Source organism: Panulirus ornatus, chromosome 21 (genome assembly GCF_036320965.1).
Source record: "Panulirus ornatus isolate Po-2019 chromosome 21, ASM3632096v1, whole genome shotgun sequence".
NCBI lineage: Eukaryota > Metazoa > Arthropoda > Malacostraca > Decapoda > Palinuridae > Panulirus > Panulirus ornatus.
The window spans coordinates 700787-712929 of record NC_092244.1 but is presented as its reverse complement, the minus strand read 5'-3'; the positions used below and the strand labels follow the sequence as shown (position 1 = coordinate 712929).

At 40.6% G+C, this 12143-nt stretch overlaps 1 protein-coding gene across 4 annotated transcripts in view; it reads right to left on the bottom strand.

The window, feature by feature from the left end:
- The window catches only part of LOC139756242 (TIP41-like protein), a 62853-nt gene that overhangs the window by 41615 nt on the left and 9095 nt on the right, over positions 1 to 12143 (bottom strand). For all 4 annotated transcript variants that reach the window (XM_071675421.1, XM_071675417.1, XM_071675422.1 and 1 more), the window contains one exon: positions 684 to 851. In XM_071675421.1, coding sequence (XP_071531522.1) covers positions 684 to 850 — 167 coding nt within the window. In that variant the 5' untranslated portion in view covers position 851. The remainder of the gene's footprint in view (positions 1 to 683; positions 852 to 12143) is intronic.

Sequence of the window (12143 nt, the reverse complement as noted above, 5' to 3'; positions counted from 1 at the left end):
ATATACAAGATCAGGCTGGAGAACTGAACAATACACAAGATCAGGCAGAAGAACAGACCAATATATAAGATCAGGCTGGAGAACAGACCAATATACAAGATCAGGCTGGAGAACTGAACAATATACAAGATCAGGCTGGAGAACTGAACAATATACAAGATCAGGCTGGAGAACTGAACAATACACAAGATCAGGCTGGAGAACTGAACAATATATAAGATCAGGCTGGAGAACAGAACAATATACAAAACTTGGACTTAGTAACTAACCCTCATATTTATCATTTACTGCATTTCACACAGCATTCATTTCTACCAAAAACATCCCTGGCCGAGTGCTTTGGAGAAATTGTTGAAAGCCAAAAATGCAGAAGGTACTATCACCCTTAAGAAACTTTCTCCATGCCCCTTTTTTCAGAGCCATCACTTTCATGTCTCCTATTTCTGTTCCCTGACACAAGCTGTATCACCTCAACAAAAGTATCCATAGCATTACATCATTGTAAGTAACTTGGTACATAAAAAACCTGAATACCTTAATGGTAAAATCTGACTTCAACAAAGGTGAAGTACTTATCAAGAGTAAAGGTACTACTGTTCTTAATTTTGTAGCACTATCTGTAATGTTCACATGTCTGAAAGTGTGCTCAGAGACAGGGAATTATTCATCTAAACTTAACTTACCGACACAAATTACAAAGCTTCTCCACTTCTGTTTCATCAGTACACTCTGTTGATGCCTCACATTGAGAGCCCATGATGTGACTCTTCACAACCCTCAAGGTCCAGTCACCAAATACAAACTCCTCAGACTTTGGAGCAGGGAGCTTGGCCTCACTTGCACGTGACATTCTATAACAGAGATGGGCGAGCAATTTTAATGTGTTTAGGATAAATACATTCTCAGAGTAAATCAGTGCTCCATAGTTACCATGGGTTATTCTTATTTCATACAATAATTCATGACATAAAAATCTGTCACAACAAAGGCACAAACTGAATAATGGAACCTTACACAATGCTTTTATCAACACTACTTCATGTTTAAAAATCATCATTTATACTGAACCTACACTGTTACACCTATCCTTTACCATCCCTAGTCTTATCAACATGCCTCCCCCAGCACAAATAGCACCATTACATCATATTTCTTGGCATACAATCATTCCCATCTCTTCATTTAACTAAAATCCCAGCTCATGTTTGTCCTGGCAATGTAATGGAGTAATATATTACTGTATTTCAAAGTTATATGAATTTCTGCTTGATTTCATGTTTGGTTGCATGCATTTTTTCTTCCTATCCTTCTAAAATAACATTTCAAATTTTGCACCCATGCTAATATGGGATAGGGATACTAATTAAGTAAAGCTTTCTTTACTTAATAGAAAATCACCTCCATTACAAATATGTGATGGAACACACAACTTGCATATTCCCCTAAATAATTTCTCTTGTGCCACTCAAAAACCAATGACATTAATAATAGTTTCAAGTAAATGTTATTCTGCATCAGTTAACTTGGACACTCTACCATAGGACTCCTCATTTAACTTGTACAAGATTTCATACTGTTGCTTTAACAATAAAGAACCTTTTCACAAATGCAATTATTATGCAAAGCATGTAATTAAGGTAACTTTATGGTTTGTTTTGATAATAAACTGGTATAAAAATACTACTCTCAATTTTCTAAACAATTCACACTCCTCAGGTAAGCAGCTGGCATCTAATTCCATATCCAAATGGTTAATGTACCATGAGGATTAACAACCACTCCCTCCTCTATATCGTTCCTTACTACAGGTAAATTCTGTGCTGTACTTTTGAATGAAAATTCCATTTCCCCAAGTCCCCATACCTCAAAATGTGGTTATTGTGCCATTAAATGTTACTCGCAGGTCAAACAATAGTATCCATTCTGAATGGTCATTGCAGCATGAGACATTCATTGATATCCTTGCCTTGCCATAATATTGATTAATTTTCAGTCAACAGTACAGGTACACGACCGATTTTCTGGTACTCCTGGTTCCAAAGCCTTGCCGAATTAACCATTTTGCCGGACCAACCGTGGTCATATAATAATAAATCAACACACCTCTAACCCACTAATCATACATCTCCCATGTGTCTAAAGTATACCATGGACAGTTAGAAATTCAAATTAAACAAATATCAAATGTAAATTAAATAAATGAAATACATTATACACCTTCTAAGGACTGTGTTCATCAGCTACGAGTTTCGCAAATTCATCCACATACTCGGCAGCTCCTTCGTGGTTTGCAGAGCACTTTTCTCCACACACTTTATTCATGAAAATTCCATGATGCTTCTTGGATCTTTGAATCCATCCTTCACTATAGTCTCGCTCATGTTGTAATTTAAGTTCTTTATGGAACAACTCAGCTTGGTCCATTATCATGCTACCTGACAAAGCCACTCCATTACTCTGACACTGTTGAAACCATTCCATCATCACTCGATCGTGCTCAGTACTCTTACCATCTTTCATAGGTTTTCTAATCATCATTTGCTTCTTGGAATTGCTGTCTACATAGAATTACAATATTTTCTCCCTTTGCTTCTTTACATCATAAACAGTTGATGAACCAATACTGTAGAAGTCACAAAGCTTACACATCAAAACACCACGGTCCATTCTTTTCAACAGTTCTACATAATCTTGGATCGATATGGACTGGTGTTTACATTTGACACTACGACTGACACTCTCATATGTCTTAGAAAACATGGCTAGGGTTAAATCTAAGCAAAATAAGCTAAGAATCTCACAGAATTGCAGTATCACCACCAACAAGTGCAGTGTTAAGAATGTAAATAAGAGCGTCCTACACACAAAGCCATCCGTGGCCGCCCAGTAAACTAGTCTGGTGGCCACAGTAATTTCAAGTTCCCTCACGTAATCTTGCCTGGACTAAAGGAGGTGCCAAACCATCAGTTGCCGGAAAATTGGTGGTGTACCTGTATCAGCACCTCTTCCTGCCCTGACAGGTGGATAACAAAGCATCTCTTTCCTTATCAGATTACAGAGTGCCAGGAAGTAGTTTACATTATAACAATGTTTCTTTTTTTATGAGTTGCCAGTGATTTGTGTATATGTTATACTTGTGTGCTATAGAAGGTGCGTTGTTTTACAGCATATTGTGATTGGGTACTCCTAGCTGCTCTGGCTATACCCAAAATGGATGCATCAATCTGTTGCTGTGGCAAAGGAACCCCCAGACACCCTGACCTAGATGCAGTGCATGTCATCTATGCCTACCATGACCAACAAAAATCCCGCCTCCAAATAACAGAGGTCTACAGAGACAGATGATCTTGCTACTGAACTGCATAGTACTTCAACTGGACAAGAGTTGCATATGTCATGGAAAGTGAAGATAAAGGTCCAGGACCATGCAACTTACAAATGGCAATACTATTACTGGCAACCCTCCAGGTAGTGATAATGTATGCGGGGGACCTAAACACCCCTATTCTGATTGGTGTAAGTTACAATTCCCCAGACACATGAAACCAGGTGACTGCGGAGTTTGGATCACCAAATTCTCTCAGGAACATAAGAACCTACAGCTTTGTCCTTCACTGAATGGAAAGACAAATATTGTAATCAGTTCAGTATAATGCACCCTCTACCTGGGATAGGAGAAATATTGTCTTTGGAAGGAAGAAGAATCAAGTTATAGCTCTTTAAGCAAAGGAGTGACAGGAGAAGCTCTACTTTCCTGACTGTTTTCCTTGCAAGGTGGAACTCTTCATCAGGAGAATTGTCTACAGTGAGACCACAGAGCTTAGCAGCGTGGATATAGTAACACCAAGTGTGGTTTCTGCAGTGGATGGCATAACTCAGCTTCATGCAATCAATATTGTTCAAAGGGAGATGGTTCCCAACCAAGTGTCTAAACTAAGGAGGAGCTCACGATGCTTGGTTACTAATGTGTCCCAGAAGACATGGATGGGAACCTCAAGTAGGCCATCTTCAGCAGTCTCATCAAGGACTTTCCCTTACTACAGGGGGGATATCTGTGGCAAAGCACAATGAAAAGAAAGCAATTTGGTGCGATGTAAACTCAAGGCACTTCAGAAGGGTAGTGGTGTGGTGAGCTGCAAGTCAAAGACACAAGAGAAGGATAGTGATGTGGTGATCTGCAAACCCACAAAAACTGTGTTACAAATCACTCAAGTGACTTGGTACAGCCATTGCACTCATCCCTAATGCACTCAGGTACAGACAAATGTTTTTCTTGACAGTCTAGTGACCCAACCAGAAAAACTGGAAACCTAATGAGTGCAATGAATTATTTCAAGGTGATAAGTATCAATAAGGTGCCACAGTGCTCAACTGAAAGACTCTAACATCAGTGTTATACAATGACCCTATGACATTGGTTTAGGTTAATGTTTTCTTACTGGACTTTTAAGGGGATCTGTCATAATTCTGGTCTTTTATATATTGTATATACTCATGTACAGTTCAAGTTTTAAGACCAAATTTTTAGGCAAAAAATTAAGAGGTTGACCTATACATGGGTAATAGTTTCATTAGGTTGAAATCAATACATGATAGGAAAGGCAAGGAGTAACTTCAGCTTCAGATATGAAGTAAAAAGTAAACTAGTAAAAAGAAAACATTGGCATACAGATATAATCTTCAACTTTAACTATTTTTCACATGGATGACTCTTTTTAAAAGAAACTTTTGTGGTTTACAAGTAACTAAAATTATGGTACCTTACCCATAAAAAAGTTTCTTATCTCATCACATATTTCCCAATAGAGCCCTGTCAAAAATTTGGGGTTATGTGTAAGTAAGACAATCATAAAAATAATCAAAAGATCCTATAAAACAATGCTTACCCCAAGGTCAAAATCTAGATTTTTTTCATACTATTCATCATTTCCCACATTAGCGAGGTAGCGCCAAGAACAGAGACTGAGCCCCTGTGGGAATATTATCCTCACTTGGCCCCTTCTCTGTTCCTTCTTTTGGAAAATTAAAAATAAGTTGGGAGGATTTCCAGCCCCCCACTCCCTCCCCTTTTAGTCGCCTTCTACGACACGCAGGGAATAAGTGAGAAGTATTCTTTCTTGCCTATCCCCAGGTATATATATATATACATATATATATATATATATATATATATATATATATATATATATATATATATATATATATATATATATCCCTGGGGATAGGGGAGAAAGAATACTTCCCACGTATTCCCTGCGTGTCGTAGAAGGCGACTAAAAGGGAAGGGAGCGGGGGGCTGGAAATCCTCCCCTCTCATTTTTCTTTTTCTTTTTTTTTTCCAAAAGAAGGAACAGAGAAGTGGGTCAGGTGAGAATATTCCCTCAAAGGCCCAGTCCTCTGTTCTTAACACTACCTCGCTATCGCGGGAAATGGCGAATATTATGAAAGAAAATATATATATATATATATCTTTTTTTTCTTTCAAACTATTCGCCATTTCCCGCATTAGCGAGGTAGCGTTAAGAACAGAGGACTGGGCCTTTGAGGGAATACTCTCACCTGGCCCAATTCTCTGTTCCTTCTTTTGGAAAAAAAAAAAAAACGAGAGGGGAGGATTTCCAGCCCCCCGCTCCCTCCCCTTTTAGTCGCCTTCTACGACACGCAGGGAATACGTGGGAAGTATTCTTAATCCCCTATCCCCAGGGATAATATATATATATATATATATATATATATATATATATATATATATATATATATATATATATATATATATAGCGCAAGGAAACAGACGAAAGAAATGGCCCAACCCACCCCCATACACATGTATATACATACGTCCACACACGCAAATATACATACCTACACAGCTTTCCATGGTTTACCCCAGACGCTTCACATGCCCTGCTTCAATCCACTGACAGCACGTCAACCCCGGTATACCACATCGCTCCAATTCACTCTATTCCTTGCCCTCCTTTCACCCTCCTGCATGCTCAGGCCCCGATCACACAAAATCTTTTTCACTCCATCTTTCCACCTCCAATTTGGTCTCCCTCTTCTCCTTGTTCCCTCCACCTCCGACACATATATCCTCTTGGTCAATCTTTCCTCACTCATCCTCTCCATGTGCCCAAACCACTTCAAAACACCCTCTTCTGCTCTCTCAACCACGCTCTTTTTATTTCCACACATCTCTCTTACCCTTACGTTACTCACTCGATCAAACCACCTCACACCACACATTGTCCTCAAACATCTCATTTCCAGCACCTCCATCCTCCTGCGCACAACTCTATCCATAGCCCACGCCTCGCAACCATACAACATTGTTGGAACCACTATTCCTTCAAACATACCCATTTTTGCTTTCCGAGATAATGTTCTCGACTTCCACACATTCTTCAAGGCCCCCAGGATTTTCACCCCCTCCCCCACCCTATGATCCACTTCCGCTTCCATGGTTCCATCCGCTGCCAGATCTACTCCTAGATATCTAAAACACTTCACTTCCTCCAGTTTTTCTCCATTCAAACTCACCTCCCAATTGACTTGACCCTCAAACCTACTGTACCTAATAACCTTGCTCTTATTCACATTTACTCTTAACTTTCTTCTTCCACACACTTTTCCAAACTCAGTCACCAGCTTCTGCAGTTTCTCACATGAGTCAGCCACCAGCGCTGTATCATCAGCGAACAACAACTGACTCACTTCCCAAGCTCTCTCATCCCCAACAGACTTCATACTTGCCCCTCTTTCCAAAACTCTTGCATTTACCTCCCTAACAACCCCGTCCATAAACAAATTAAACAACCATGGAGACATCACACACCCCTGCCGCAAACCTACATTCACTGAGAACCAATCACTTTCCTCTCTTCCTACACGTACACATGCCTTACATCCTCGATAAAAACTTTTCACTGCTTCTAACAACTTTCCTCCCACACCATATATTCTTAATACCTTCCACAGAGCATCTCTATCAACTCTATCATATGCCTTCTCCAGATCCATAAATGCTACATACAAATCCATTTGCTTTTCTAAGTATTTCTCACATACATTCTTCAAAGCAAACACCTGATCCACACATCCTCTACCACTTCTGAAACCACACTGCTCTTCCCCAATCTGATGCTCTGTACATGCCTTCACCCTCTCAATCAATACCCTCCCATATAATTTACCAGGAATACTCAACAAACTTATACCTCTGTAATTTGAGCACTCACTCTTATCCCCTTTGCCTTTGTACAATGGCACTATGCACGCATTCCGCCAATCCTCAGGCACCTCACCATGAGTCATACATACATTAAATAACCTTACCAACCAGTCAACAATACAGTCACCCCCTTTTTTAATAAATTACACTGCAATACCATCCATACCTGCTGCCTTGCCGGCTTTCATCTTCCGCAAAGCTTTCACTATCTCTTCTCTGTTTACCAAATCATTTTCCCTAACCCTCTCACTTTGCACACCACCTCGACCAAAACACCCTATATCTGCCACTCTATCATCAAACACATTCAGCAAACGCATTCAGCAAATATACATATATATATATAAAAAAAAAAAAAAAAGAGAGGGGAGGATTTCCAGCCCCCCGCTCCCTTCCCTTTTAGTCGCCTTCTACGACACGCAGGGAATACGTGGGAAGTATTCTTTTTTTTTTTTTTTCCAAAAGAAGGAACAGAGAAGAGGGCCAGGTGAGGATATTCCCTCAAAGGCCCAGTCCTCTGTTCTTAACGCTACCTGGCGAATAGTATGAAAAAAAAAAAAAAATATATATATATATATAAACTGGAGGAAGTAAAGTGTTTTAGATATCTGGGAGTGGATTTGGCAGCGGATGGAACATGGAAGCGGAAGTGGATCATAGGGTGGGGGAGGGGGTGAAAATCCTGGGAGCCTTGAAGAATGTGTGGAGGTCGAGAACATTATCTCAGAAAGCAAAAATGGGTATGTTTGACGGGATAGTGGTTCCAACAATGTTGTATGGTTGCAAGGCGGGGGCTATGGATAGAGTTGTGTGCACGAGGATGGATGTGCTGGAAATGAGATGTTTGAGGACAATGTGTGGTGTGAGGTGGTTTGATCGAGTAAGTAACGTAAGGGTAAGAGAGATGAGTGGAAATAAAAAGAGCGTGGTTGAGAGAGCAGAAGAGGGTGTTTTGAAATGGTTTGGGCACATGGAGAGAATGAGTGAGGAAAGATTGACCAAGAGGATATATGTGTCAGAGGTGGAGGGAACGAGGAGAAGTGGGAGACCAAATTGGAGGTGGAAAGATGGAGTGAAAAAGATTTTGTGTGATCGGGGCCTGAACATGCAGGAGGGTGAAAGGAGGGCAAGGAATAGAGTGAATTGGATCGATGTGGTATACTGAGGTTGACGTGCTGTCAGTGGATTGAATCAGGGCATGTGAAGCGTCTGGGGTAAACCATGGAAAGCTGTGTAGGTATGTATATTTGCGTGTGTGGACGTATGTATATACATGTGTATGGGGGGGGTTGGGCCATTTCTTTCGTCTGTTTCCTTGCGCTACCTCGCAAACGCGGGAGACAGCGACAAAGTATAATAAATATAAAAATAAAATATATATATATACTATCCCCGGGGATAGGGGAGAAAGAATACTTCCCACGTATTTCCTGCGTGTTGTAGAAGGTAACTAAAAGGGAAGGGAGCGGGGAACTGGAAATCCTCCCCTCTCATTTTTTTTTTTCAATTTTCCAAAAGAAGAAACAGAGAAGGGGGCCAGGTGAGGATATTCCCTCTAAGGCCCAGTCCTCTGTTCTCAACGCTACTTTGCTAATGCTGGAAATGGTGAATAGTATGAAAAAAAAAAATATATATATATATATATATATATATATATATATATATATATATATATATATATATATATATATATATATATTTTTCATACTATTCGCCATCTCCCGCATTAGCGAGGTTGCATTAAGAACACCTTATTGATACTTATCACCTTGAAATAATTCATTGCACTCAAAACGAGAGGGGAGGATTTCCAGCCCCCCCGCTCCCTTCCCTTTTAGTCGCCTTCTACGACACGCAGGGAATACGTGGGAAGTATTCTTTCTCCCCTATCCCCAGGGATATATATTTCTTTTTTCTTTCAAACTATTCGCCATTTACCGCGTTAGCGAGGTAGCGTTAAGAACAGAGAACTGGGCCTTTGAGGGAATATCCTCACCTGGCCCCCTTCTCTGTTCCTTCTTTTGGAAAATTGAAAAAAAAAAAAAAAATGAGAGGGGAGGATTTCCAGCCCTCCGCTCCCTCCCCTTTTAGTCGCCTTCTACGACACGCAGGGAATACGTGGGAAGTATTCTTTCTCCCCTATCCCCAGGGATAATGGGATATATATATATATATATATATATATATATATATATATATATATATATATATATATATATATATTATCCCTGGGGATAGGGGAGAAAGAATACTTCCCACGTATTCCCTGTGTGTCGTAGAAGGCGACTAAAAGGGGAGGGAGCGGGGGGCTGGAAATCTTCCCCTCTCGTTTTTTTTTTTTTTTTTTTTTTTTTTTTTTTTTTTTTTTTACTTTCCAAAAGAAGGAACAGAGAAGGGGGTCAGGTGAGGATATTCCCTCTAAGGCCCAGTCCTCTGTTGTTAACGCTACCTCGATAATGCGGGAAATGGCGAATAGTATGAAAGAAAGATATATATATATATATTTTTCTTTCAAACTATTCGCCATTTCCCGCATTAGCGAGGTAGCGTTAAGAACAGATGACTGGGCCTTTGAGGGACTACCCTCACCTGGGCCAATTCTCTGTTCCTTCTTTTGGAAAAAAAAAAAAAAAAAAAAAAAAAAAAAAAAATATATATATATATATATATATATATATATATATATATATATTTTTTTTTTTTTTTTTTTGCCGCTGTCTCCCGCGTTTGCGAGGTAGCGCAAGGAAACAGACGAAAGAAATGGCCCAACCCACCCCCATACACATGTATATACATACGTCCACACACGCAAATATACATACCTACACAGCTTTCCATGGTTTACCCCAGACGCCTCACATGCCCCAATTCAATCCACTGACAGCACGTCAACCCCAGTATACCACATCGCTCCAATTCACTCTATTCCTTGCCCTCCTTTCACCCTCCTGCATGTTCAGGCCCCGATCACACAAAATCTTTTTCACTCCATCTTTCCACCTCCAATTTGGTCTCCCTCTTCTCCTCGTTCCCTCCACCTCCGACACATATATCCTCTTGGTCAATCTTTCCTCACTCATTCTCTCCATGTGCCCAAACCATTTCAAAACACCCTCTTCTGCTCTCTCAACCACGCTCTTTTTATTTCCACACATCTCTCTTACCCTTACGTTACTTACTCGATCAAACCACCTCACACCACACATTGTCCTCAAACATCTCATTTCCAGCACATCCATCCTCCTGCGCACAACTCTATCCATAGCCCACGCCTTGCAACCATACAACATTGTTGGAACCACTATTCCTTCAAACATACCCATATATATATATATATATATATATTGGGGAAGAGCAGTGTGGTTTCAAAAGTGGCAGAGGATGTGTGGATCAGGTGTTTGCTTTGAAGAATGTATGTGAGAAATACTTAGAAAAGCAAATGGATTTGTATGAAGCATTTATGGATCTGGAGAAGGCATATGATAAGAGTTGATAGAGATGCTCTGTGGAAGGTATTAAGAATATATGGTGTGGGAGGCAAGTTGTTAGAAGCAGTGAAAAGTTTTTATCGAGGATGTAAGGCACGTGTACGTGTAGGAAGAGAGGAAAGTGATTGGTTCTCAGTGAATGTAGGTTTGCGGCAGGGGTGTGTGATGTCTCCATGGTTGTTTAATTTGTTTATGGATGGGGTTGTTAGGGAGGTGAATGCAAGAGTTTTGGATAGAAGGGCAAGTATGAAGTCTGTTGGGGATGAGAGAGCTTGGGAAGTGAGTCAGTTGTTGTTTGCTGATGATACAGCGCTGGTGGCTGACTCATGTGAGAAACTGCAGAAGCTGGTGACTGAGTTTGGTAAAGTGTGTGAAAGAAGAAAGTTAAGAGTAAATGTGAATAAGAGCAAGGTTATTAGGTACAGTAGGGTTGAGGGTCAAGTCAATTGGGAGGTAAGTTTGAATGGAGAAAAACTGGAGGAAGTGAAGTGTTTTAGATATCTGGGAGTGGATCTGGCAGCGGATGGAACCATGGAAGCGGAAGTGAATCATAGGGTAGGGGAGGGGGCGAAAATCCTGGGAGCCTTGAAGAATGTGTGGAAGTCGAGAACATTATCTCAGAAAGCAAAAATGGGTATGTTTGAAGGAATAGTGGTTCCAACAATGTTGTATGGTTGCGAGGCGTGGGCTATGGATAGAGTTGTGCGCAGGAGGATGGATGTGCTGGAAATGAGATGTTTGAGGACAATGTGTGGTGTGAGTGTTTTGATCGAGTAAGTAACGTAAGGGTAAGAGAGATGTGTGGAAATAAAAAGAGCGTGGTTGAGAGAGCAGAAGAGGGTGTTTTGAAATGGTTTGGGCACATGGAGAGAATGAGTGAGGAAAGATTGACCAAGAAGATATATGTGTCGGAGGTGGAGGGAATGAGGAGAAGTGGGAGACCAAATTGGAGGTGGAAAGATGGAGTGAAAAAGATTTTGTGTGATCTGGGCCTGAACATGCAGGAGGATGAAAGGAGGGCAAGGAATAGAGTGAATTGGAGCGATGTGGTATGCCGGGGTTGACGTGCTGTCAGTGGATTGAATCAGGGCATGTGAAGCGTCTGGGGTAAACCATGGAAAGCTGTGTAGGTATGTATATTTGCGTGTGTGGACATATGTATATACATGTGTATGGGGGTGGGTTGGGCCATTTCTTTCGTCTGTTTCCTTGCGCTACCTCGCAAACGCGGGAGACAGCGACAAAGCAAAAAAAAATATATATATATATATATATATATATAGAGAGAGAGAGAGAGAGAGAGAGAGAGAGAGAGAGAGAGAGAGAGAGAGAGAGAGAGAGAGAGAGAGAGAGATGCTCTGTGGAAGGTATTAAGAATATATGGTGTGGGAGGCAAGTTGTTAGAAGCAGTGAAAAGTTTTTAT